Consider the following 25,314-nt stretch of genomic DNA (forward strand, 5'->3'; position numbering starts at 1 on the left):
AACTTAAAATTTTCATGAAAAAAAGCATTGTTTTTTTTTAATAACTTCTTTTTTTCTGAACGTATCTACTTCATATAAATGTTTCTTATTATCACTCAACATTTGTGAGTGTTCAATACTCTAGCAAGACTATTTCCAGAATTATGCCCCTTTTGAACTTTTTTTTGAGAAATTGGTAATTTTTACTCCAACTTCTACAATCATGATAGGATTTTCTTCAAACTCCCACATCATAATAATATGACAAGGTTTATAAATCTAGCATCCATATTTCCAGAATTAACTCCTCCTTAAACTTTTAATTTTTTTCCTATTCGTTCTTTTAACTTTCATTTACTTCAAATTCAAAATAAACATTCAATATTCATACCTTCATTACTAATTGTTCTTTGTTACACTCACATGTATGACATCGTTATCTCCTTTTTTTAAAAATTTTTGTTTTTAAAAATGTTATATTTTGATAACAGGGATGTTTAAAAAATAACTTTAGAGTGTCCTTCAGTCCGTCTGTCTGTCTGTACATAAAAACTGTTCACTGTGATCACTTTTAAAGAACTTTTTCAACAAATTTACTTAAAATAGAAACATAAGTGAATGGCCCTTTAGAATGTTGCTTTGGCTCTTACCGGTAGGGGACTATGATAATTGCTTGTTTGTTATTTTGAATGTAGGTGTGACCTTTGAATGTAGGTGTGACATTTGGCAAAATCTGTTCGGATCAGAGAGGTTAATTTTAGAGTAAAATAAGAACAAAAATAGAAAAAGTCGTCGGATTTCAGAGAAGACAGGTTCCGGATCCGAAAGGTTTTTTACTTTGAAAATAGAAGAAATAAAATCGGGACTGGACACTTTTTTCGGATAAGAAAGGATTCCGGATTAGAAGGGTTCGAATAAGCAAGGCTCCATTGTATATGTATATGATTTACTTCTGACACATTTTCATCAGAAATGTCCCAAAACTATGATACAAGTGTCATGCTGTTGAACTTTAGACCTTTGTTACTTGTGAAATAATATATTTATGTTTATATGATTAACATAAATTTCCTCACCCTAGCATTGAAATTGAATTTTATGCTTCTTTAACAATCTTATTGTTAAGTTTTACATAAGCATGATACTTAGACAGGGATTTTTGTGCCCCCACATTAGTGGCGGGCATTTAGATTTACCCTTTTCCGTCCGTCCGTTCTCTTTTGTGCCGCACGTAACTCAAAAAGTATTTGACCTAGAGTCATGAAACTTTACAGGAATGTTGATCAGCATGTGAAGTTGTGCACCTGGGTATTTTCGTCTGGATATTTTTAGTATTTTTAGAGTTATTGCCCTTGATTTAGTAAAATTTTGCAATTTTCAACTTGTGTCGCATGTAACTCAAAAAGTATTTGACCTAGAGTCATGATACTTTACAGGAATGTTGATCAGCATGTGTAGTTGTGCACCTGGGTATTTTCGTCTGGATATTATTAGTATTTTTAAAGTTATTGCCCTTGACTTAGTAAAATTTTGTAATTTTCAACTTGTGTCGCAAGTAACTCAAAAAGTATTTGACCTAGAGTCATGAAACTTTACAGGAATGTTGATCAGCATGTGTAGTTGTGCACCTGGGTATTTTCGTCTGGATTTATTTAGTATTTTTAGAGTTTTTGCCCTTGACTTAGAAAATGTTTGCAATTTTCAACATGTGTCGCATGTAACTCAAAAAGGATTTGACATAGTGTCATTAAACCTTATGGGAAAGTTGCTCAGCATATTTAGTTTGTTCCTGTGGTTACGCTTGTGGATTTATCCGGTATTTGTAGAGTTATTTCCCGTGACTTAGTAAAAACTGTTTCATTATGTTGTTATTTGTTCCTTGAGTGCTTGGGTGCTTTAGTTAGAATCGACCAACTTTACAGGAATAATGATCAACATCACTAAATTACAGGAATAATGATTCACATCACTGTGAAGCTATGAACCTGGGACTTTGCATGTGGATTTTTTTCAGTTTTGTTAGAGTTATTTCCATTGACTTACAGTAGTATAAATTTGCAATTTTCAACTTGGGGTTTGCTTGGGGATTTATTCAGTATTTGTATAGTTCTTGCCCTTTACTTAGTAAAAAGATTTTTAGTTTTCAAAAAATATTTGACCCAGAGTCATAAGATTGACAGAACAGTGGCGCGGTGGGGGCACCCATGTCCTATGGACACATTTCTAGTTTATTTTGCTTATTTTATAGCCGATATTTGGTCATATTCCCAATTGAAAATGGTATAATATTTTCCCAATCCATAGGAAAAAAAATCCCAATGAAATGTTACAAAATAAAAATATGTAATTACAAATTCTAAAATCTTTGAAAATAAGGGCTTCTTCACTGTCATGATGCTTAAATGTTTATAGATGCCATCCTAGACAGTGATTCTTTGCACTCATTTAATCACCGCAAAATTTTAGTCATTCATTTTCCCCCAATTTTTAACAAAACATCGCTGAAATTCACAATTCCATGAATATGGGTCATGTTCCAAAAATCCTGGAAAAAAACCCTGTACTATAGAATTTGTATTGACGCGAGACATTATAATGTAACATTGGAATAATTGCCTCTAAATTTTTATTTTCAGAATAACAGCTATGTCTGGGGACTTTTACATTGGTGGTCGTCAGTTTGACACGCTGTCTGACTTGATAGGTTACTACACTAAAATATCATACCTACTTAAAGGTGAACAGTTAGTTACCCCAGTACCACCCCCAGAGGTTAGTTTGATAAATTTATATCCTGTTCAATTACTGTAATGGACAAGCCGAAATTTGATTTTATTTGTTATGATATTCAATTTAAACTTAAATAATTGATCCGCCTGTAGTCTAAGAGTCTAATTAGTCTTTCTTCATGTTATATCCCTTAATAAAAAATAGACATTTTGCCCTGGTAATGATTTTTATGTCACCTGCTACACAGAAGCTGCAACATGCAATTAGCTATCTTGATGCGACACAAGTGATCACTGATCGCTCTTGTTGTTATATCATTTTATGCAGTGTTTCCTCTTGTAAAATTTAAGTCAATTATGCAATAAGATCAGCTGTCAAGCAAAAAAAAATTTTTTTTTACTTTTACCAGACATAGGAAAACATTAAAACCATGATTATTGTAAATTGAAATGATTTATTTTTATTGTAGCCTGTGGATGACAGACGCAAGGTGATAGCAATCTTTCCCTATTGTAAAATGCAGGAAAGGGATGAACTCAGGAGGGTTATTTTTTATTTAAAATTTTTTAATTTTAAGCAGAATAAAAAAAATTTAAATTTTTGGAAACTTAAAACTTTTTTTTTAAATTAAACGCCGTTTTTTTTAAAAAAATATTCAACGCTTGTAAGACAAAAATAAATAATAAAAAACAAAATTGTAATGCATAAAATTTTTGGGGACCCAACTTTCAAATAAAAATTAAATTAAAAAATTTCGGGATTTTGAAAGATTTACTCCTTGCCATCCCGTTTTGGATTTAAAAACTTCTCTTTTAACCTTTTTGTTTAAAATTTACCAATTGTAAAATTTGATAAAATTTACCCAAATTTGGGTTAAAATTTGGAAAAAATTTAAAACTTTTGGGCCCCAAATTTTGATAAAATTTAACCATTTGACCCAATTTGATAAAAGTTAGCCATTTGGTCAAATTTGATAAAAGCCATTTGGCCCAAATTGATAACAGTTAACCAGTTGGCCAAATTTGATAAAAGTAACCCATTAGCCCAATTTGATAACAGTTAACCAGTTGGCCCAAGTTGATTAAAGTTAACCATTTGGCCAAATTTGTCAAATTTTGGTAATAGCCATTTGGCCCAATTTAATAACAGTTGACCAGTTGGCCAAATTTTATAAAAGTAACTCATTTAGCCCAATTTGATAAAAGTTAACTTTTTGGCCAAATTTGATAAGTTAGCCATTTTGCCCAATTTGATAACAGTTAACCAGTTGGCCAAATTTGATAAAAGTTTACCATTTGGCCAAATTTGTAAAGTAAAGCATTTTCTGGGCTGTTTATCGCACAGTTCTCTACCAAAGTTGTTTAAATGGTTCTGGTTCATCACGTATCTGGTCACAGAATTAATAATAAATCTTAAAATACCATCCTAGAGTACATGTGGGAGACATGTTTTTGTGACAAAGAAACCCTTATACTTGTTTTATTATTTTCAGTTTTGAGAAAGGTGATATATTTGTGGTGAATAATGAGATGGGAGATGGCTGGCTTTGGGTTTGGTCACAAAGGACAGGGGAAGAAGGCCAGGTGTATGAAGAGTTGGTGGAAGATCTTGTAAGTTACAGTATATGATGACATAGTGATGGAATACATATTCATCCTGAGAAAATTGCATCTTTTGATTATCTGTTTAATAAACATAATTTCCTTATTAGACAGGGAAACTTTAAATGTCTAAAATTGTCTTCCACAATGGCAAAATTGAATGGTCATGGCCCTTCAAAATGTTGTTGACAAAAAAAATGCTGACATTCTTCTTGTGGGGTTCTTACCAGTAGGGGACTTTTGTATTGCATGCAATACTTTGAAAATAGTTTGTGTTGTTAGCTTTAGTGTTGTTTTCCTGTTTAACAGTAAAATTGATATTAAATCATTAACTGAAAAAAAATGCATTAAATTTTTTCCAATAAAAGGAGAAAAATAGAAGATACTTAATAAGGTTAGCACTGAGTATTCCTTATTTATAAACCTACATGTTGTACAACAGAAATTCAAAATACAATTTGTTTTGATTTGTATAATCATACGGTAGTTTGACATGCTTTCTTGTATTTTATAAATAGAATGGGAATCTGGATCCAGTGGCAAGTTTGCCTTATTTTCACCCAAAGATTACCAAAGATGAAGCAGTGTCAAAACTTAGACAAGGTATGTTTATATAAAGAAAGTTTACATCTTTGCTTACAAATATACTGTATCAAGTTTTGTAATAGCAAGGGACACAAAAGGTACTGTTGTAGTTGAAAATGTTCTGGTTCATACAGTGAACAGAGTTTGTACTGTCTTAAAAAGTGCTTTAATTTGATTCCTTTTCTAAAAAGTGCTTAAATTTGAGTCCTTTTCTTAAAAAAGTGCTTAAATTTGAGTCCTTTTCCCAAAAAAGTGCTTAAAAACTGGGAAAAGTGCTTAAAAATCGTTGAATTTGATAACTGTCTTGAAAAGTGTTTTTTCTCTTGATATGCTTAAAACTGAGGGAATGACATAGTGTCAGTAAAAATCTGCAGTTAAATAAAAAAGGATCCATTAATTACCAAAATCAATGATTTGTTTGCTCAACAGTAAGGGGATGAATTGCAGTTGATTCCAACTAGTTTGTGTACAAATAGTTAATGTGCCCCTTTCATGTTCTTGTATAGAAGCAGTAGAATGGTGACCGAAAAAAAAAGTGTTTAAAAAATAATGACTATTAAACTAAACATGGGTTGAATAAAATTACCTTATCATTGGTTTTAAATGATATTTGTGCAACAAATTATGCTTGAATAATGGAAAATGTTCTTAAAATATGCTTAAAAGTGCTTGAATTTTGGTATTTGATGTCTGTTTAAACCCTCTGGACTGAATTCACTTACTTATATCCTGGAAACAGAAAATATTGTGAATTTCTTGGGTTTTCCTCTTGTCTGACAGTTGTGAAGCTCTACATGTGAGAGTTTTGACATTTTGAGGGTTATATTTACCTTTATAGCATTTTTATCTCCGTTATGTTAGTTCTTCTTTGTAAAATGTTTATTTAATTAATAATGTAAGTTGAATATGATTTTTTTAAGACATACTTTTGTGAAAGTAATTGTAACACTTCTTTGTTATATAGAATCTGTGGAATGGATTGAAAAACAAAACAGAAATGGCAAAACAAAATCTTTTAGGACTTCTTTAATCTTGTTTTTTTTAAGTATCAACATTAGTATAGATTCTATTGTTTTGCACTGTAACATCCAGGGTTTTTTTGATCACCTGAGTAAATGGTTAAGTTTTTGTTATGGTCATGCTATCGTTATCCACAGTTTCTATAAACAACTCCTCCTTAACTACATAGTTAGATTTGACCTAGATTTGACCAACTTATTATGAATGACCCTAAGGTGATGTATAAATGGTCTCAGTAGGTCACATGAGCTAAAAATAGACTTGAAACCATAAACTTCAATGCATTGAGCTAAGATATTTGGTATATTCTATCACCTTAGTGTCCACTGCTAAAGTTTTATATATTATGCCTATGGATTTAAAAATTGTGGTCACAAGTTAATATAGACTTAAATTAAAATAAAAAGCTTAGATGTTTGTGATCCTCTTCAAAAGATGTACAACTCATGCCTCTTGGCACTCCCGCACCCCCACACCCTGGAGTTTCCTTTGCTTGACTTTAAAGAAAATGCATTTAATTTTTTTCTGTGATACTAAAATGAATAGAGCTTAGATATTTGGAATGTAGTATTTGGGTATGGACCTCTGCAAAAGTTGTGTAAATAATGCCCAAGGAGTGAAAATACGCCCCACTTTAGGATCACATACATAAATTGATTATATTGGAAAGCATGCTATAAAAATCTTCTTACAAACTACAATATTCAGAGTTTTGATATATGTTTTGGGGCGTACTTGACATCAAACCACTTGCCCCTCACCGCTGTGGATTCGAATTCCTTCAAGGACTTTGTATTCTTTTCATGTGAGAAACTATCCAGCTAGATTAGGGAATGTTGGTGGTTCTACTCGGGTGCCCTTGCCTGTGTGAAATAATGCACGGAAGGGCACCTGAGGTCTTCAACCAATAAAGAAAACCATAATTATAGTCCAACTTTGTCAAGATAATTTGTGACTTTAACAAAGTTGTGAACAGGTCTTGGACCTGGACTGAAAATTGTGAAGGACCGTTCTTGATTGTGAATGGATCCATTATTCGGTATCATAAAAAAATCGTTAAGTCCTATACAAAAGTTACGTAAATCATTGGGAAAAAATGTCAATTAGTTGATATAAATGATTACCGGAAAGTACATTTATATATTTTTTTCGGGAAATTTCTTTGCTCAGAGCTTAGATATTGGGCATGTGGCATTGCCTAGTGGCCCTGATCTGGGATTATCAAGTCAACGTGAGATCTACAAAAGTTGTATAAATTATGCCCGTAGTATAAACAATGAAATATCCAAATGACATACTTTGAATTGAAAAACTATTACCTTTTTCTATTATCAATCTCAGGTGAGCAATCTAAGGCTACCATGGTTCCTCTTGCTCATATATAATAATAGTGATAAAGTTTATTGTCCTCTACTGAGGAAAAATATATTGAATTGGTTATATCTAGTTTAAAGAGACACTGAATAAAAATGTTTTCTCATTGTATTGTAAATCAGTTTTGTCATAAATAACTCTGTATATGTTCATGAAGAATTTATTCGATGTAACTGACGAGTTTTAGGATTTTACAACCTTGCCGTGGCAGGACTGCCTGCCTTGTGAGTATGTTCTTTGTTGATATCTTTATTGTTGGGTTGTGCTTTTTGAAAAATAATGTTGATTTTTGGTTGTTATTTTTAGCTGGAGCAAACAGCTTCCTAGTACGATCTAGTGACAATTCACCCGGCAACTACACTTTTTTTTTCCATGTAATCATGTCTTTTACAGAGATTTAAAATAAAAAAAGGGGGGACAGTTTGTCAGGGGTTTGCAATTTTTGAGATAAGTTTTTCCGCAAAACTAATGGGACAGACTTGTTCTGCTTGCTTGATTCATCCATTGAAAGGAAGACAGATTTCAATATTAATAAGATAGAACCACAAGTATAATTTATGCTTTTTTTTTAAAAAAAATTTTTTATTTTTCACCTATCCACTTGAAATATTAATGTATTTTTTATCTATTTGTATTTAGGGAAAATTACATTAATAATACAGATTTACTTGTCTGTGATTTAACCCTTTCGCTGCCAGAGGGTTATTTATTTATTGATCACCTATTTGCCAGAAGGATTTCTAAGAAATTATTATATTATTAATTATACTGTGCTCCTCTTAGTTCACGGTACTTAATGCTTTGGAACCAGAAAGAAAACAACAAATGAATCTTATGGTACAAAACTTGGCATAAGCTATAACATATAGGTATTTTCTGCTGTATGGCACAAGGAAATAACAATATAGTCAGTCAGAGTCAATTTTAATGGACCAAACATAGACCATATGTCAGCCATTTTGAAAACAGTATGTCATCATTTAAATCGCGGTAATGGTGTTGAATTTCAGTTTTTTCATGTTTCAGTTAAAATTTCTACATGTTATTTTGCTTGATTTCAAATATTAAAATTATCCTTACTTTGTAACTCAAAATTTATTTTTTCAACAAACAAGAACATTTAGAAAATGATGATTGTTTCAGACATAGGCACGGATTTAATGGACTATTATTGCATTTTGCAGGACTTTGTAAAATGTTGTTCTGTTTTACGTAAAAATCTAGAGATTTAAAATATTTCACAAAAACTTTGTTGTTTTGGTGTATGAATAAAATATGTCAATTCTGACCAATTTTAAAACTGGTGACACGAAAATATGCCATTACCGTGAAATAAATGATGACGCGGAATTAGTGATGTTGAGTAAAATATAATTATTATTATTTGTTATTAGTATTATAATAAATATATATGTTTCCAAATCTGCTAGTATATAATAATAATTGTTGATGGTATAATTATCTATATATTTATTATTATTATTATTATATTATTATTATTATTATTATTATTATAGAAACGGCAAAAGCCGTCCATATGGCAAATACGCCGAAAATAATAGGGACGGCATATGGCAGTGAAAGGGTTAATTTTATATATAGTGAAACAAGACAAAGAAAATGTTTATTAGTAAGTCTGTGAAAACATAAATAATCCTACTGGTGATAGGTAATATGGAAGTCGAAATGGGCTTTTGTTATATCGCATGATGTGATGGAGTGAAATAAATTTAAATTTTGAAAATTTCTAAAATCTACATGTAGCATGTTATCATTTAAGTATGAATTAACTACGCTTTCAAAGAAAATTGCATCAAAAATCATCATTTAGGTGGTCCATAATTAGCCATTCAGATCTTATCAACTAAATGATTCAATTGTTGTGATCTGCATTATATTATAAGACATACAAAGTTAATATGAGTTTTCCTAAATCTATTTTAAATTCATCTCCTTTATAGATCATAAGATAAATGATTTAATCATGATTTTGTTTGTAGTATGGGTAGTATAATAAGCCGTTACAGGAAGGAGGAAATTGTTGAAGGTCATACGTTAAATACACCTGTTTGTAGGGTAAGTCTTCTTGTCTATTTAATAACCTTATTATTGCTATATTCACATTGCAGATAGGTATTAAAACACCTCAATTAAGTACCAGAATAATGGCTTTATGAGTTATACTGTAGTGTAAACTGTTTTGGATCAGATTCTGTCTTGGGTATAACACTTGCTCTCTGCTGATTTTTTAATCTAGATGTCTTCTGACCAGTTGTATCTTTCTATTTTCAAAAGCTTTATAAAGCACAATTTGTTTTACAAAAGCTCTCCTAATAAGTTTTATAAAACTGAAGCAACATTTTCATTGACAGGAACATAAGTCAATACTTTATGACATAAAGATCACAAGTTTACATAAAAAATAGAGTTTACATACATGTATTTTGATGATTTTAGCCAAAAATTGATCTACCAGAAAAGTTTCCTCTGTTGTCCAAGTTGGAACATCAGAGTTCTGCTGAAGACATTTATGCATCTATACGTCTCAGTACAGGTCCTACAAGGCTCATGGGCAGGAAAGATAGAATTGAACGCTCAGGATATCTGCAGAAGAGAAGTATAAGAATTATATTTTTTACATGTGTATATCGCATTATTTCAACAGGCAATATGTGTGTGTGTTTTAGATAAACACTTAGATAGTCACTTATAATCTTGTATTTGGAAAAGTCACTTATAATCTTGTATTTGGAATATGTTTACAAAAATTTAAGTTTTTTTTTATATGTTGTTTTTAGGATTAAGCAAGAAGATGATTTATATTCCAAAAGTGTTAAAAAGTAAAAAGTCTTCTCCAAAAGGCTTTACAAATTGAAATATAGAAGGTTCTAGTCAAACTTGTGATATCAAAGTTTAAACACCATATATTTTAGTTTGTAATGACAACTTGACTCTCAAGTTTACTTCTAGAACTAACCAGTCATCCTACTGGTATTATATCTGGAAACATTGTCTTTACCCTTTAGTGTCAATGTAGTTAATTAAACAACTAACTAGGTTTTTTTAGCAAATTTTAAGTTGTGTTATTCTAGAAGTTACAAATGACGAAATGAGAACTTCTAACATTTCTTGTCTCACAGTCAGTTATTTAATTTGGCAAAAATTTAGTACATACAATGTATTTCTTGATTTTATTGAAGGAAATATCCAAAAACTGCATATGTAATGAAAGAGATTTAATTCTCCTAATCAGTCGATATTGTTTTATCTTTTCAGGCAATAAGAGTAAAAAATGGAAAACTTTTTTCTTTATATTGAATGGCAGTAACCGGGAACTTTGTTTATTTGAAAATGAAAAAGTAAGTTAGCATGTTATGTTATACTAATATATGGTTGATTTCTATAATGACTATGAGCTATTGAATGCCATTTGCTGTATATAGAACAGGAATGATAAAATGTAACTAGTTAACTGAATTCTGGAATGAGTTTACTAATTTTAACTTTCTAAGATATAAAAAGTGCTGTAAAGGTCATATGACGGCTTTTCAACATTATTGCTTGAGCAAGACCTGCCAAGTATTAATTCAGACAGTAGAACCCCATCTGTACATTATATATATTTAAAATTTCACACAGTGTAAAACTTACATCAAACTGCAATTTTTTCTGTGCTTTTTCAGCGCTCAAAATCAAAAGGTTTGATAGATTTAAACTATAGTGAACTTTACCCAGTTGATGACAGCTTCTTTGGCAGGTAAATTAAATAATTTTTCACTGTTTGATTTTGATTTTTGTTTTCATTCACTGACCACTTGGTTATGGTTTTTGCGTTCAACTTTTTGTCTTGTTAAAATGTATAAAGCTATATATATTTGCCGGTTGTGGATTGTAAAATTAGACCATCTGCAGAATATTTTATTCTTTTAACATACAGTTTTCATGTATATTAAATGACATGACATGGCATACTTTGTTACAAACCGTTCAAGATACAACAATTAGTTTATAAAAACATCCTTACTTTGCTATCAGGATTCGAAAAATATTTTCAAAATTAACTATTCCCGGAAAGGCCGGGGCTTGTAATCCCGTGCTGGAACTTTTTTTACTCCACAAACCTAATACCCCGTAAATTTTTCGTAATTTCAAACGGGCGATGGAATTTTTGGGTTTTCTAAAATTTTTATAAAATAGTTTATGAGATAAGGGTTTTACCTGTAAAGCATTTAACAAAAAATTATTTGACAAATTTTTCCCTTCCTTAACCTTTCTGTTTTAAAAAAAAAATTTGAAAAAATTATAATTTTTGCATTTATGATTTTTTTTGAACGTTCTAAAAATTTAATTTTAAAAATTGGGAAAGGTACAAAAAAAAACTTGGAAAAACTTCCTTTTTCATGACAAAATGCTGTTGTAAAAACAAGGGCATTTTAAAAAGCTTATTAAAAAGAATATTTCAAAACTTTGAAATTTTGTTTATGCATGAATATTTGTTTATTATGACAAGGCACAGTGGGGCATTATTCTGAAAGCTGATTTTTGGAGTGAAGCACCTTTTTCATTTAGTTTTTAGTCAGACTTGCTTGTGAAAGTAGAATGAATTCAAAACTTTGAATGATAACACTTCCTTTAATCTTCCCTGAAGCCTGAATTGATACAACTATTACACATGGCACATTTAACAAATTTTAATTTAACAAATTGTTTTCTGTCAATTTAGAAGTTTGATTACCTATTTCAGGCCCAACTGTTTTCAGCTGGTCACAAATGCTTTACAAGATTATCAAATCTATTACCTATGTGCTGATAGTGCAGACCAAGCTTCGGTAAGTGTAACAACAAAATATATTGACATATCTTAGTTTATACAAACTTATTTTAATTCGATTGTGTTGGAAGCTGTAAGCTTATCACATTTATTATTACATATCTTAGTACATAGCAAAAAACGATTAGTACAATCATTTAGAATTTGAAAACCATATGTATATGTAATAGGAATGAGTGAAATATGGAACTAGTGGAATAGTGTGACATAATATTGTTGTTATAAAAGTGTTGATATGGAATTTGTTATTGACTAAAGTGGTTTTTGCTAGGTCAGGATGTCACAAGTCCAGTGTTGAATGTAACCCAGCATGTAATGACTATACATGTATACTGTATACCCCTGCAAACAAATGATGAAAAAATGAATTGGACAATGGTGACCCAGTATTTTGGTATCAAATGAAAGTGAAAAGAATTCTCTAAGATAAAAACAAATTGAAGGGTAATTAACTAGCAAAAGTAACAAAAATGTTCACTTAAAGAATTGGGATTTTTTTTTTTACAGACATGGGTAAAATTAAAATTAAGGGCCACGTGTAAAAAACACAGTGACCCGTTTTACAAAAAGGTCAACATTCTTAAAAAATTTCTAGTCTTTTTATGGGGGTGATAGAAGTAGAATTTTCCCTACCAAAACCTGTCTCATCCTTTTGTTAAAATAACCCAAATGCGTGAAAGTTTGGGCGTACCCGTGAGTAGGGCACTTTAAAAACTATTCGGCAAAGGGAATTTCACACTTGAGTAAACAACTTTTCTTATATTTTCTATTGTTTTATTTTTAGGGGAATAAAAGGCCTTGAGAAATAACTTTAAACAAAACATCTGGAGAATTTTACATAGGCGTTCTGTTTTATTTGCGCAGTAACAATATTCTGTATTATTATGCCCCCATTTCGAAGAAAAGGGGGTATATTGCTTTGCACTTGTCGGTCCGTCGGTCTGTCGGTCCGTCGGTCCGTAGACCAAATGGTTTCCGAGTGATAACTAAAGAACCCTTAGGCCTAGGAACTTCAAACTTGGTATGGTGATTGGTCATGACCAGTAGATGACCCCTATTGATTTTGGGGTCAAGGGGTCAAAGGTCATGGTCACATTGACCTTGAAAGCAAAAAAACGGTTTCCGATCAATAACTAAAGAACCTTAAGGCCTAGGAACTTCAAACTTGGTATGGTGATTGGTCATGACCAGTAGATGACCCCTATTGATTTTGGGGTCAAGGGGTCAAAGGTCAAAGTCACATTGACCTTGAAAAGCAAAAACGGTTTCCGATCAATAACTAAAGAACCTTAAGGCCTAGGAACTTCAAAACTTGGTATGGTGATTGGTCATGATCAGTAGATGACCCCTATTGATTTTGGGGTCAAGGGGTCAAAGGTCAAGGTCACATTGACCTTGAAAGCAAAAACGGTTTCCGATCAATAACTAAAGAACCTTAAGGCCTAGGAACTTCAAACTTGGTATGGTGATTGGTCATGATCAGTAGATGACCCCTATTGATTTTGGGGTCATCGGGGTTAAAGGTCAAGGTCACATTGACCTTGTAAGCAAAAACGGTTTCCGATCAATAACTAAAGAACCTTAAGGCCTAGGAACTTCAAACTTGGTATGGTGATTGGTCATGATCAGTAGATGACCCCTATTGATTTTGGGGTCAAGGGGTCAAAGGTCAAGGTCACATTGACCTTGAAAGCAAAAACGGTTTCCGATCAATAAATAAAGAACCTTAAGGCCTAGGAACTTCAAACTTGGTATGGTGATTGGTCATGATCAGTAGATGATCCCTATTGATTTTGGGGTCAAAGGGTCAAAGGTCAAGGTCACATTGACCTTGTAGGTAAAAACGGTTTCCAATCAATAACTAAAGAACCTTAAGGCCTAGGAACTTCAAACTTGGTATGGTGATTGGTTATGACCAATCAGATGACCCCTATTGATTTTGGGTTAAGGGGTCAAAGGTCAAGGTCACATTGACCTTGTAGGTAAAAACGGTTTCCGATCAATAGTGAAAGAACCCTTAGGTCTAGGGACTTCAAACTTGAGATGGTGATTGGTCATGATCAGTAGATGACCCCTATTGATTTTGGGGTCAAGGGGTCAAAGTTCAAGGTCACATTGACCTCTTAGGTAAAAACGGTTTCCGATCAATAACTAAAGAACCCTTAGGCCTAGGAACTTCAAACTTGGTATGGTGATTGGTCATGATCAGTAGATGACCCCTATTGATTTTGGGGTCAAGGGGTCAAAGGTCAAGGTCACATTGACCTTGTAAGCAAAAAACGGTTTCCGATCAATAACTAAAGAACCTTAAGGCCTAGGAACTTCAAACTTGGTATGGTGATTGGTCATGATCAGTAGATGACCCCTATTGATTTTGGGGTCAAGGGGTCAAAGGTCAAGGTCACATTGACCTTGAAGGCAAAAACGGTTTCCGATCAATAAATAAAGAACCTTAAGGCCTAGGAACTTCAAACTTGGTATGGTGATTGGTCATGATCAGTAGATGACCCCTATTGATTTTGGGGTCAAGGGGTCAAAGGTCAAGGTCACATTGACCTTATAGGTAAAAACGGTTTCCAATCAATAACTAAAGAACCTTAAGGCCTAGGAACTTCAAACTTGGTATGGTGATTGGTTATGACCAATCAGATGACCCCTATTGATTTTGGGGTTAAGGGGTCAAAGGTCAAGGTCACATTGACCTTGTAGGTAAAAACGGTTTCCGATCAATAGTGAAAGAACCCTTAGGTCTAGGGACTTCAAACTTGAGATGGTGATTGGTCATGATCAGTAGATGACCCCTATTGATTTTGGGGTCAAGGGTCAAAGTTCAAGGTCACATTGACCTCTTAGGTAAAAACGGTTTCCGATCAATAACTAAAGAACCCTTAGGCCTAGGAACTTCAAACTTGGTATGGTGATTGGTCATGACCAGCAGATGACCCCTATTGATTTTGGGGTTAAGGGGTTAAAGGTCAAGGTCACATTGACCTTGTAGGTAAAAATGCTTTCCGATCAATAACTTAAGAACCCTTATGCCTAGGAACTTCAAAACTTGGTATGGTGATTGGTCATGACCAGCAGATGACCTATTGATTTTGGGGTCAAGGGTCAAAGGTCAAGGTCACATTGACCTTTTTAGGTAAAAACGGTTTCCGATCAATTAACTAAAAACGCTTAGGCCTAGGAACTTCAACCTTTGTGTGATGATTGGTCATGAACCAGCAGATGACCCCTATTGAGTTTTAGGTGAAGGGGTGAAAGGTCAAGGTCACATTGACCTTTTAAGTAAAAACGGTTTCTGATCAATAACTCAAGAAAACTTAGGCCTAGGAACTTCAAACTTGGTATGGTGATTTGTCATGACCAGCAGATTACTCCTATTGATTTTGGGATTAAGGGGTCAAAGGTCAAGGTCACAATGACCTTGTAAGTAAAAACGGTTTCTGATCAATAACTAAAGAACGCTTCGGCCTAGGAACTTCAAACTTGGCATGGTGATTGTCGTGACCAGCAGATGACCCTATTGATTTTGGGGTCAAAGGTCAAGATCACATTGACCTTGTATGTTAAAACGGTTTCCGATCAATAATAAGAGAACCCTTAGGCCTAGGAACTTCAACGTAGGCATGGTGATTGGTCATGACCAGCAGATGACCCCTATTGATTTTTGGGGTCAAGGGGTCAAAGGTCAAGGTCACATTGACCTTGTAGGTAAAAACGGTTTCTGGATCAATTTACTTAAAACGCCTAGGCCTAGGAACTTCAAAACTTTGTATGATGATTGGTCGTGACCAGCAGATGACCCCTATTGAGTTTTGGGTCAAGAGGTCAAAGGTCAAGGGCCATGACCAGTAAACTTTAATAACCCTTATTAATTGATTTGATCACGGGTCAGAAGTTCAAGCATAATAACCCTTATCAACATGGACTAATTTGGCTGCTATAGGGGCATACAGGGTTTTACAAACAATCTTGTTTCCTTTGTTAATTTATGATGCACCAGCTTTCTCTGAAATATTTGCTTGAAAGATGTTCATTGTCTTTCCCTACATCTGCATTATTATCTTGAAATCTAGCAAAAAAAATTATTTGATAAGCAAAAAAACATTTTATGGATTAAATCAAAATTTATTTATTCTTTAACCAAACCCATAGCCTGCTTGGCCTGTGCCTTCAGTATAAAGCCAGGCCAGCCAGCACATCTGTGCAGTCTGACTTAGCTCTATATTGTTGACAAGTGAATATTGAAATACTGTAAACTGTTCCAAATTCAAAGCAAGGCAATTCCTCTACACTTACCAAATATTAATATTATTTTTATTAATGCAGTTAATATTTTGATTTTGTTTACAGTGATATTCCTGGAGATGTGAATTTTATTACTGTGAAGATTTTCAACCACAGTAAAAGATCTAAAGATACAGAGGTGGCTCATGTAACTATACCCCTTGTAGAGTTTGATAATGGTGAGCTAGTTGATAAGTGGTACACTCTACAGCCTCACGCTGCTGTCAGATGTGATATGGGCTCGATACGACTTCGTACACGATATATTCACCAGGTGATAATGCCGGAGGAACAGTACACTAGTCTCAAAGATGTAAGTCATTATCTTAAGTATGCTGTGATGAGATTTTTATAAGATAGCTTAAATGATCTCCCCATGGATATTTATGAAGCAGTATAGGTTGACAAGACAGATGATCTTACTTCACAGGTTGAAATACATTAGAAATACTGAAATATTTGTAAAGAATTTATGGTCTTTGAGGGTGGTTGGTTTCTGTTCACAGGTGATCTTTAGCACAGGTTTTACATACTAATATGATGAGTAATAGTTTTCCTGTATTTGGCTAGACTGCCATTGTATAAGGCATACAATATATATAATTTGAGCTGAAAGTTTGAGAAATTATATTTGAATACTGATATTACCATGAATGTATAAACCTCAAACAGCAAACTCCTCGCAGCGGTTACTTCCCCTGATCTGTACAGTAACCACTGCCACCACAAGTAAATTCGGTCGAATATAGCCGGATATATTTTTTTCATTTTTAATTTTAAAATAGAATACTTTATATCATTTTAGTTTTCTTTCGTTAAATAGTTATGCTTAATGTACAAGAAAGTAAAAAATTATACGTATAAAAATTATTTTGTAAACATAACGAAAGATATTTTCACTGTGACACCGTATGCATAGTAACAACCAGTAAACAATGGCAGAATATAAACAGTTATTGAACGATTGCACAAAAAGATTTGATCCGGCACTTGTTTTAAAGTGATAACAAATTGTGTGTATTGAACTTATTTTGTCTGGTAAGGATGTAATTATAAATCTGCCAGTTTGATATTGGATCCTTGGCGTTCTGAAACTGGCCGCCATGTTTTTGTCACATGATACAACTATCATCACGTGATTTCAGTGGTGGCAGTGGTTAAAGTAGCAAAGCGTGACGTAACCGCTGTGAGGAGTTTGCTCAAACAGTAATAATGTTTTAACATTGATATAAACAATAAACTATTTTAGACTGTTTTGCTATATTACTATAATTTGTAATATTATTTGACATGAAACCACATTGACAGTTAAAGAAACCTCACTTCATCATTTACATTGAAGATATGACTGTTTTATTTTTCTACTTCAGCTTATACTTAATGATTTTGGAAATATTCTCACACTGGCGGAAGTTTGTGGCAATCACAGAGTATCTCTTGCTAAAGCTTTGTTGAATTTATTCCGTCATGAGGAACAAGTAAAAGTCTTACTGAAAAACATCAATGATTACTATATTGGAAAAGAAGGTAAGACTATATCTGTTAACTTATATAGAGTGATAAAACAGTGTACATGTGATGCTGCTATGTAGCTAGAATAAGAAAGATTGGTAGGTTAACATGTCTGAAATCTTGCATACATGTATTCAGAAACCTATGTATTTAACTGCACCAGTAAAAAAAGGTCAACATATGGATAAAATGGTGGCCCTGTTGGCTTGTTAACAGAAATCAATGAATCATGTATATGATATATTATAAAAACAAAGGTTCAGATGCTGTAGGCCTAAAAGACCCTTCCACATGCATCAAAACTTAGAACAAACATTTCGTTGAATGTGAAGGAAAAACAACAAACATTTCGTTGAATGTGAAGGAAAATCAAAAACAAAAAACAGAAATGACTACCTCAAATAAAATTATATAAAATGGCTTGTCTCAGAAATTTTTTTAATGACCACCCAGCTGAAATGTTTATGACTTCAACATTTTTTCTACAATATTTCTTGTACATTGTTAGTAAGGCAAAAAAGCATGTCTTGTATTGTTTATTGTCTGATGTAAGATTTCACAATTTTATTAACTTACAATAGATGGAAAGAATTATCAGTATAATGTAATAATTTTAGATGAAGTCTCCACTCTGTTCCGCGGTTCTACACTAGCTACTACATTAATGGACCAATACATGAAAATGATAGGTACAGAGTTTGTACATGCTGCTATTAAAGGACCTGTGTGTAAAATATGTGAGAGTAAACAAAGCTGTGAGGTAAGCTGATACTTATGTTTACACTGATTATACTGGACATCTTGTCTAGAAATATATACCTTCCATGAGTGTGGCATTTGACTATTATGGGGAAGTTGGCAGATAACTATGGAAATAACAGTTGAATATTTGTACAAAATCTGAAGACTCACCCCTTGGGTCACTACCAACCATCATTTGATTGATGTATTGTCTAATCAGGTGTAACTATAACAAACAAAGTAACATATCTAAATGATAGTTCAGACTATTTAGTTTATACTAATTTATTTAAGTTCATTTGTGTTGGAAAATTTGTTATTGAGGAATGATGAAGACCAATATTAATTACTAGCATTTTAATAAAATGTGGTTTTATAGAAGTAGCATACAATTGAATGTTTCTTTACTTCAGTTAAACTCACAGTTTCTGGATAATCCCTCTGAATTACCTAGCAATACAGATCATTTTGTAGAATTTCTCACTGAAATGGTGGAATCTATTTTCAAATCAACAGAAAGTTGTCCCAAGTAAGTTTATAATGTATTTATTTAACATGTATCCCTATTCTACATGCTCAGTTTTATTCCATTGAGTAAAGGTGCGAGTCTTTACTTCTTACTTTTTAAGAAATTATCTTAGATTTTTCTTCTCAGCCATGAAATGATAACTTGACATAAATAAGAAATTCATGGATTGGAAAAGTAAGAGATATTACAGTTTTATTTAAAAGTAATTTGATTTTGCATAGTGCATTATATAAAATATAAACTAGTCTGCAGAAATTTACTTAGGTTATAGTTATGAGAGCTTTCATGTTTTACAGAGTTTTACGTTACATATGTGGTAGATTACAACGCACAGTGTCAGCAAAGTGGCCTGAAGATGAGAGTGTTAAAACCAGAGTAGTTAGGTAAATATTTTATCCCTCTGGGGTGGGGATGGCAAATTTAGGTAAACATTTTATCCCTTAGGGGTGGCGTTGGCAAATTAAGGTAAACATTTTATCCCTCTGGGGTGGGGTTAGCAAATTTTATATCGGAAATCAACAAGAAAGTAGTACATGATTGATATGCAAAACAAGAAATCTTAAGAGATACATTACAATTTAAACTGATGTTAATGAGATAATTACTAGCAACTGTCACATGCTCAGATTGATTTCATGCTATCATGCCTTTCATGTAGTTTTGATTTTTACTTTTGATGTTTTAAATCAATCACTGGTTATTTAGAAATAACACTTGAAATATAAAGCTTAAACCAGAGACATATTATGTTTAAGCCATGCTCTGTCATTGCATTCTAATTTAATATTGTTAACCGCCATATGAATACATCTGCCGATGTTTCTAAATTCAAAATTTTACCATTTCATGTTTTAAAATGTTGAATTCTGCTTAAGTCGGTGCTAGGGAGTGTGGACAGTAGTATGCACTTGACAGTATTGTTCATGAACAGGCTCAATCAAACTGAGCCTGCAACATTTTAATTTTTTGCTGTTTTGGTCTTTCTTTAGGGATTCATTTCTTCTCTATTTTAGGTAGAACCTAGCTCTATACTGAGAGCATAGGGGTCAAATCATTGTGATAGTTTATATCACAGGTTGTATAGATTGACAAATGTCTTTAAAGAATTAAGTTGTTAATTAATTAAAGGTTATAATCAGCAAATGATAATATAATTATTATGTTTTATTTCAGTGGATTTGTATTCCTTCGTCTTCTGTGTCCTGCCATTTTACACCCAAAATCTTTTAATCTTATCACTGGTAAGTTGTGTTTTCTCTCCTTGATTTTATAGTTGTGGAACAAAATTGATGATTTCTTACTATTTTATTCATGCAGTGTAAAAAAAAAAATGTTTTTCTTGTTGAAAAATAGTTACTGACTTAAACTTTGACCTAAATTTCATAAAGCAAATAAATTACTTGTTTGAATTTTGACTCAGACTTAGACTATAGTAACATGTTTTCTGCAGAAACTCCCTCCGAGACAGCCGTAAGAACATTAAAGTTGATCGCAAAAGCTTTACAGAATCTGGCAAATCTGGTGGAGTTTGGTGTTAAAGAACAGTTTATGACCTGTGTTAATCCATTCATTAAAAATAACAAAGCTAGAATGGTCGAGTTTCTGGATAAATTGTCCGTAAGTATTGATTAGTATTAAAACAGAAATGAGCCACGTAGTCTGATCAGGATCCATGCTATTCGCTTACAAACCTTATAACAAGTAAAGAAACTGATAGCGAACATCATGGATCCTGATCAGACTGCGCGTCGCAAACCCATTATGTTGGTTTTGTCGTGACAAGGCTCAAATGTTATTTCTGAAGGTAGGGTGTATATATGATACTATTTTACCAAAATCTATGGCATATTTTAGAGCTTTTCAAGGGTGAAAAAAGTCACATTGGTGGCCTAAGTTTAGCCAAGTGACAATCTAGCTATTTTGTCTTGAACTTCTCCACTTGTTTCGGTATGGACGAAATTAAAATGTCATTTAATATAATATTACAGACCCTGGTCTCTGACTTTTTATACCCTCGCACAACAAAGTTGTAAGGGGGGTATACTGGAATCAGCTTGTCCGGACGTCTCCCCGTCGGTCCGTCGGTTTTTCCTTGTCCGCCCAATTACTTGGGATTCCTTTGTCCCACAGTCTTTATATTTGGCATGGAGGTTAGTCATGATTAGTAGATGACCCCTATTGATTTTGGGGTCACTGGGTCAAAGGTCAAGGTCACAGGGGCCTTGACTTTAAAAAGCTTGTCAGCCCAATAACTTGAGATTTCTTTGGCCCATAGTCTTCATATTTGGCATGGAGGTTAGTCATGATTAGTAGATGACCCCTATTGATTTTGAGGTCAAAGGTCAAGGTCACAGGGGCCTTGACTAAAAAAACTTTGTCCATCCAATAACTTGAGATTCTTTTGACCCACAGTCTTCATATTTGGCATGGAGGTTAGTCCTGATTAGTAGATGACCTCTTTTGATTTTGAGGTCACTTGATCAAAGGTCAAGGTCACAGGGGCTTGACTAAAAAAACATTGTCCGCCCATTAACTTGAGATTCCTTTGACCCACAGTCTTCATATTTGGCATGGAGGTTAGTCATGATTAGTAGATGACCCCTGTTGATTTTGGGGTCACTGGGTCAAAGGTCAAGGTCACAGGGGCATTGACTTTAAAAAGCTTGTCCACCAAATAACTTGAAATTTCTTTGACCCTCAGTCTTCATATTTGGCTTGGAGGTTAGTCATGATAAGTAGATGATTCCTATTGATTTTGAGGTCACTGGGTCAAAGGTCACAGGTTCCTTGACTAAAAAAAAGCTTGTCTGCCCAATAACTTGAGATTCCTTTGACCCACAGTCTTCACATTTGGCATGGAGGTTAGTCATGATTAGTAGATGACCCCTATTGATTTTTAGGTCACTGGGTCAAAGTTCAAGGTCACAGGGGCCTTGAATTAAAAAAAGCTTCTGACAAAGTGTTATGCTGGGGTATTCACTCCATGACAGTGGCAGTTCTAGTTATAACTGTTTATCCGTGCATGAACATAATAGGCGACTAAATGGGTTTGAATTACTAGAGTCTATGCATCTCTTAGCTCAGAAAGGTCAGGTAGTTTTGACGCCTGGTGTTGCTTTAAGTTTGTAACACCTGAGGTTAGCCAAAATCATCTTCCCTGTTTCGATGCCATATGACCTAAAATGTGTTGGTGTACCATAAAACCAAACCAAACAAACTTTTATCATTCTGTAAAATGAAATATCAAAAACATATGCAATGTCATTTGTACATAACAATTTGCTTGATAAAAACAGATTTTATAGTGTATACACAGGGTGTATAAACCTGTTTTAGGGTAGAAGGTCAGTGTCAGAAATTTTTGTGAGCATAAAAAAATTGCTATTTGTTGACTTTTTTGATATTGTGTAACAAACAAGCAATAGAAATATTTTGTTTGTTTGTTTTTCAGAATGTGCAGGATTGTGAAGAAGTCCGTGATAATGCTATAGGTGATTTGTCTCGTGATTTAGCCACAATACATCAGATCTGTGCCACACATCGTGAAGATCTCAGGAAACTCTCAGAATCACAGGTCTGCTTTCACATATCAAATTTAATATTTTACCACAGAAAGAAATCCAGATGTATATTGTTATGCCCTTGTATGTTAGCATTTTCATGTCTGCTCTGAAACTTTAAACGATGTAGGGAAATTGAAACTAATGAGCAGAATTATAACCATATTGTCATGATATGCAGAGTGCAGGTTCAAGTTACAAAGTTACAAAAAAAAAAAAAAAAAAAAATATATATATATATATATATATATATATATATATACTGCACAACAACAAAATCTGCACACGAAATCTTGTGAATATTTTCCAACTTACGGATCATGATTGATTTCCTCAAAACCTATGTACATTGTGTATACAAGTTTGTAGATGTAGATAAAAAAAAAACCTCCCCTCCAAATAGAATTACAGTTTTTTTGCTGTGTGAGTTTTTGCATATTGACAAGTACAAAAAGGGATTGGTCAGGAATATGTGTGTGTTTCATCATCAGAAAGTGTATAAAAATGGTTGCTTTAATCTCTTTTGATTTATGAGCTTCGTTCAAGCTAGTAAATTCATTGCGGGGAAAGGGGATTAAAATAAGTCAAGATTCCCAAGGTGCACACTTTTCATTGTAGAAATGGACTTTGCTTGTATGGTTGCAATGATAATTTCATTGCTTTTTTTCATAAGAAATTAGAGCATACCATAAAAAGTATTTCATGTAACAACTTCATTGATAGAAAGATTATATTAATAATTTTCTATTGCAGCAATCAACTTCTTTGAAGAGACTCATAGCTGTGACTGATATTGCCACCAATCATAAAAAGCAATACATGGGTGACACTTGACGACTTGTATGTCCATCTGTGTGTGTGTGTAAACTTTGACCTCACTGTGCCAGTCTGTGTTGAAGCTGTTTGGGTAGCTAGTCCCACACTTTTCTCACACAGTAATTCATATACACTACCTCAATATTGATGTCTCAGAAGATAGAAGGTGGATTTCTCTCCAGTGTAAACATATATAGCTTTACTGCTTCCCCTCCCTCTCAATGTGTGTGTCACACCAGTGGAAGAGTTGTCAGTGTATTACAGAAGATGTTAATGATGGTGAAGTACCAGTGCATTTAATAACAGAATAGTAGAGTTTCTTAATTTGAGGAGAGACAAGTGCATAATACTGATACAGTTAAACACTATTGCTGATACATATAGCTAACAAAGATACCAGAATGTGCCGTGCCTGTTGGAATCAGAAAGTGCTTTCATTCTATAAGATATAGGTAGTTTATGCGTATATGGTACATATTTACACCATATATAAAGATAGGTGAGAGCTAATGAGACCAAATGTGCTTCAACAACATATTTCTACAAATCTACATCTATACATACATGTAGATATAGCAAAGATTGACAGTTTCTAAAACAAGAAGTATAAATGTGCTATTTAAGGGACATAGTCTACAAGAAGATGGATATATTTTGTCTACAAAATGATTGTTTTAATTGTAAGCGGTCTATATTATAATATGAGTATATTAAAATAGTTTTAAGCTATTTTCCTAGTCGTCAGCATAATAACTGATGACTTAAAGCCTTTCTAAGAAATAAAGTTAAAAATGTGTTGTAGTTTTTATACAAGTTTAAGTATGGTAAAGAGAATAATTCATGGTCATTTAGATAGGTTGTTTTGTAATTGTTAGAGACTCCCCTGAGGTTTTATGACATGAAGGGACTTAGAAATATTTTTTCGAAACTTATGAAGTCTACGATTTGATGGAGGGTGGCACTAATAATGTGAGTTTAAAATGTCAGATTATTCCCTAACTTTGTTTTCCTAGAATACTTATTTTTATTATGTAAAATGACCAAATGGCATCACTTGACCCATGCAAGATTTTTTATGGATGCTGAAACTAAGAATAAAGTGAAGTTTATGTTGTAGACCTAAGAATTAGTTAACAGTTTCTAAAGGAATATTTCCATACCTAACCAAAAGGCTATTTCCATACTCTTACAATAGACTGTTAGTCTCCAAGATATGTTTCATGCCCCTGTGTGGTCACAAAACAATTATATAAAATTCTACAACTATGGAATCAGAGGAAAAAAGGTGATTTCTATACTAGAATATAATTATATTGACAAATATGGTGTATAGTTTAATGATTTCAAGCTTCCAGATTTGAAATTAGTTTTAGAATGTAACTTTGTTGTAAAAAATTTCATTTAAGAAGCTTCACACTGGTTGAAACTCATAAAAAAATAGTAAATCTTACATTGATCAACCAGGTCACTTAAGATGAAAAAAAGATGATAAAGAAATATCTTCAGAACTAAATTGATAACATTTAGTGTGATTTTAAACATATTTTAGTTACATTTACATTACATTGTGCTACCAGAGGTACCAATGGGTTCTTTACAGATAAAATACCAATACAAAAGCTAAATTTCTATCATGTTGAGTACCTATTTATTATTCCCCAGTTTTCCCCCAAATCCCTCATTTCCACCTCAATACAGCCTGCCTGTTTAGCTCAATAGGGGGACCATCAAACATTGACTTATCGC

The 25,314-nt window shown here is 33.1% G+C and overlaps 1 protein-coding gene across 1 annotated transcript; it reads left to right on the forward strand.

The window, feature by feature from the left end:
- The first annotated feature begins 2,591 nt into the window (after window positions 1-2,591).
- On the forward strand, window positions 2,592-24,363 carry LOC132726533 (ras GTPase-activating protein 1-like). Its single transcript, XM_060711868.1, has 20 exons — window positions 2,592-2,751; window positions 3,179-3,245; window positions 4,198-4,319; window positions 4,829-4,913; window positions 7,596-7,671; window positions 9,269-9,365; window positions 9,747-9,906; window positions 10,566-10,648; window positions 10,973-11,046; window positions 12,034-12,146; window positions 12,848-12,863; window positions 16,477-16,723; window positions 17,781-17,937; window positions 18,540-18,682; window positions 19,077-19,192; window positions 19,489-19,575; window positions 20,366-20,433; window positions 20,643-20,809; window positions 22,644-22,766; window positions 23,506-24,363. The coding sequence occupies exons 1-20, from the start codon at window positions 2,626-2,628 to the stop codon at window positions 23,584-23,586; spliced, it is 2,208 nt and encodes a 735-aa protein (XP_060567851.1). The 5' UTR covers window positions 2,592-2,625; the 3' UTR covers window positions 23,587-24,363.
- Window positions 24,364-25,314: the final 951 nt, after the last annotated feature.

Source organism: Ruditapes philippinarum, unplaced genomic scaffold (genome assembly GCF_026571515.1).
Source record: "Ruditapes philippinarum isolate M1 unplaced genomic scaffold, ASM2657151v2 ctg3622_1_1_1_1, whole genome shotgun sequence".
In the NCBI taxonomy this organism is placed as follows: domain Eukaryota; kingdom Metazoa; phylum Mollusca; class Bivalvia; order Venerida; family Veneridae; genus Ruditapes; species Ruditapes philippinarum.

Coding starts and splice junctions, on each gene's coding strand:
- LOC132726533 (XM_060711868.1), top strand. CDS start 2,626: ATGTCTGGGGACTTTTACATTGGTGGTCGTCAGTTTGACACGCTGTCT. Junction 16,724..17,780: donor AGTACACTAGTCTCAAAGAT/GTAAGTCATTAT, acceptor TTTCTACTTCAG/CTTATACTTAATGATTTTGG. Junction 17,938..18,539: donor TTACTATATTGGAAAAGAAG/GTAAGACTATAT, acceptor TAATAATTTTAG/ATGAAGTCTCCACTCTGTTC.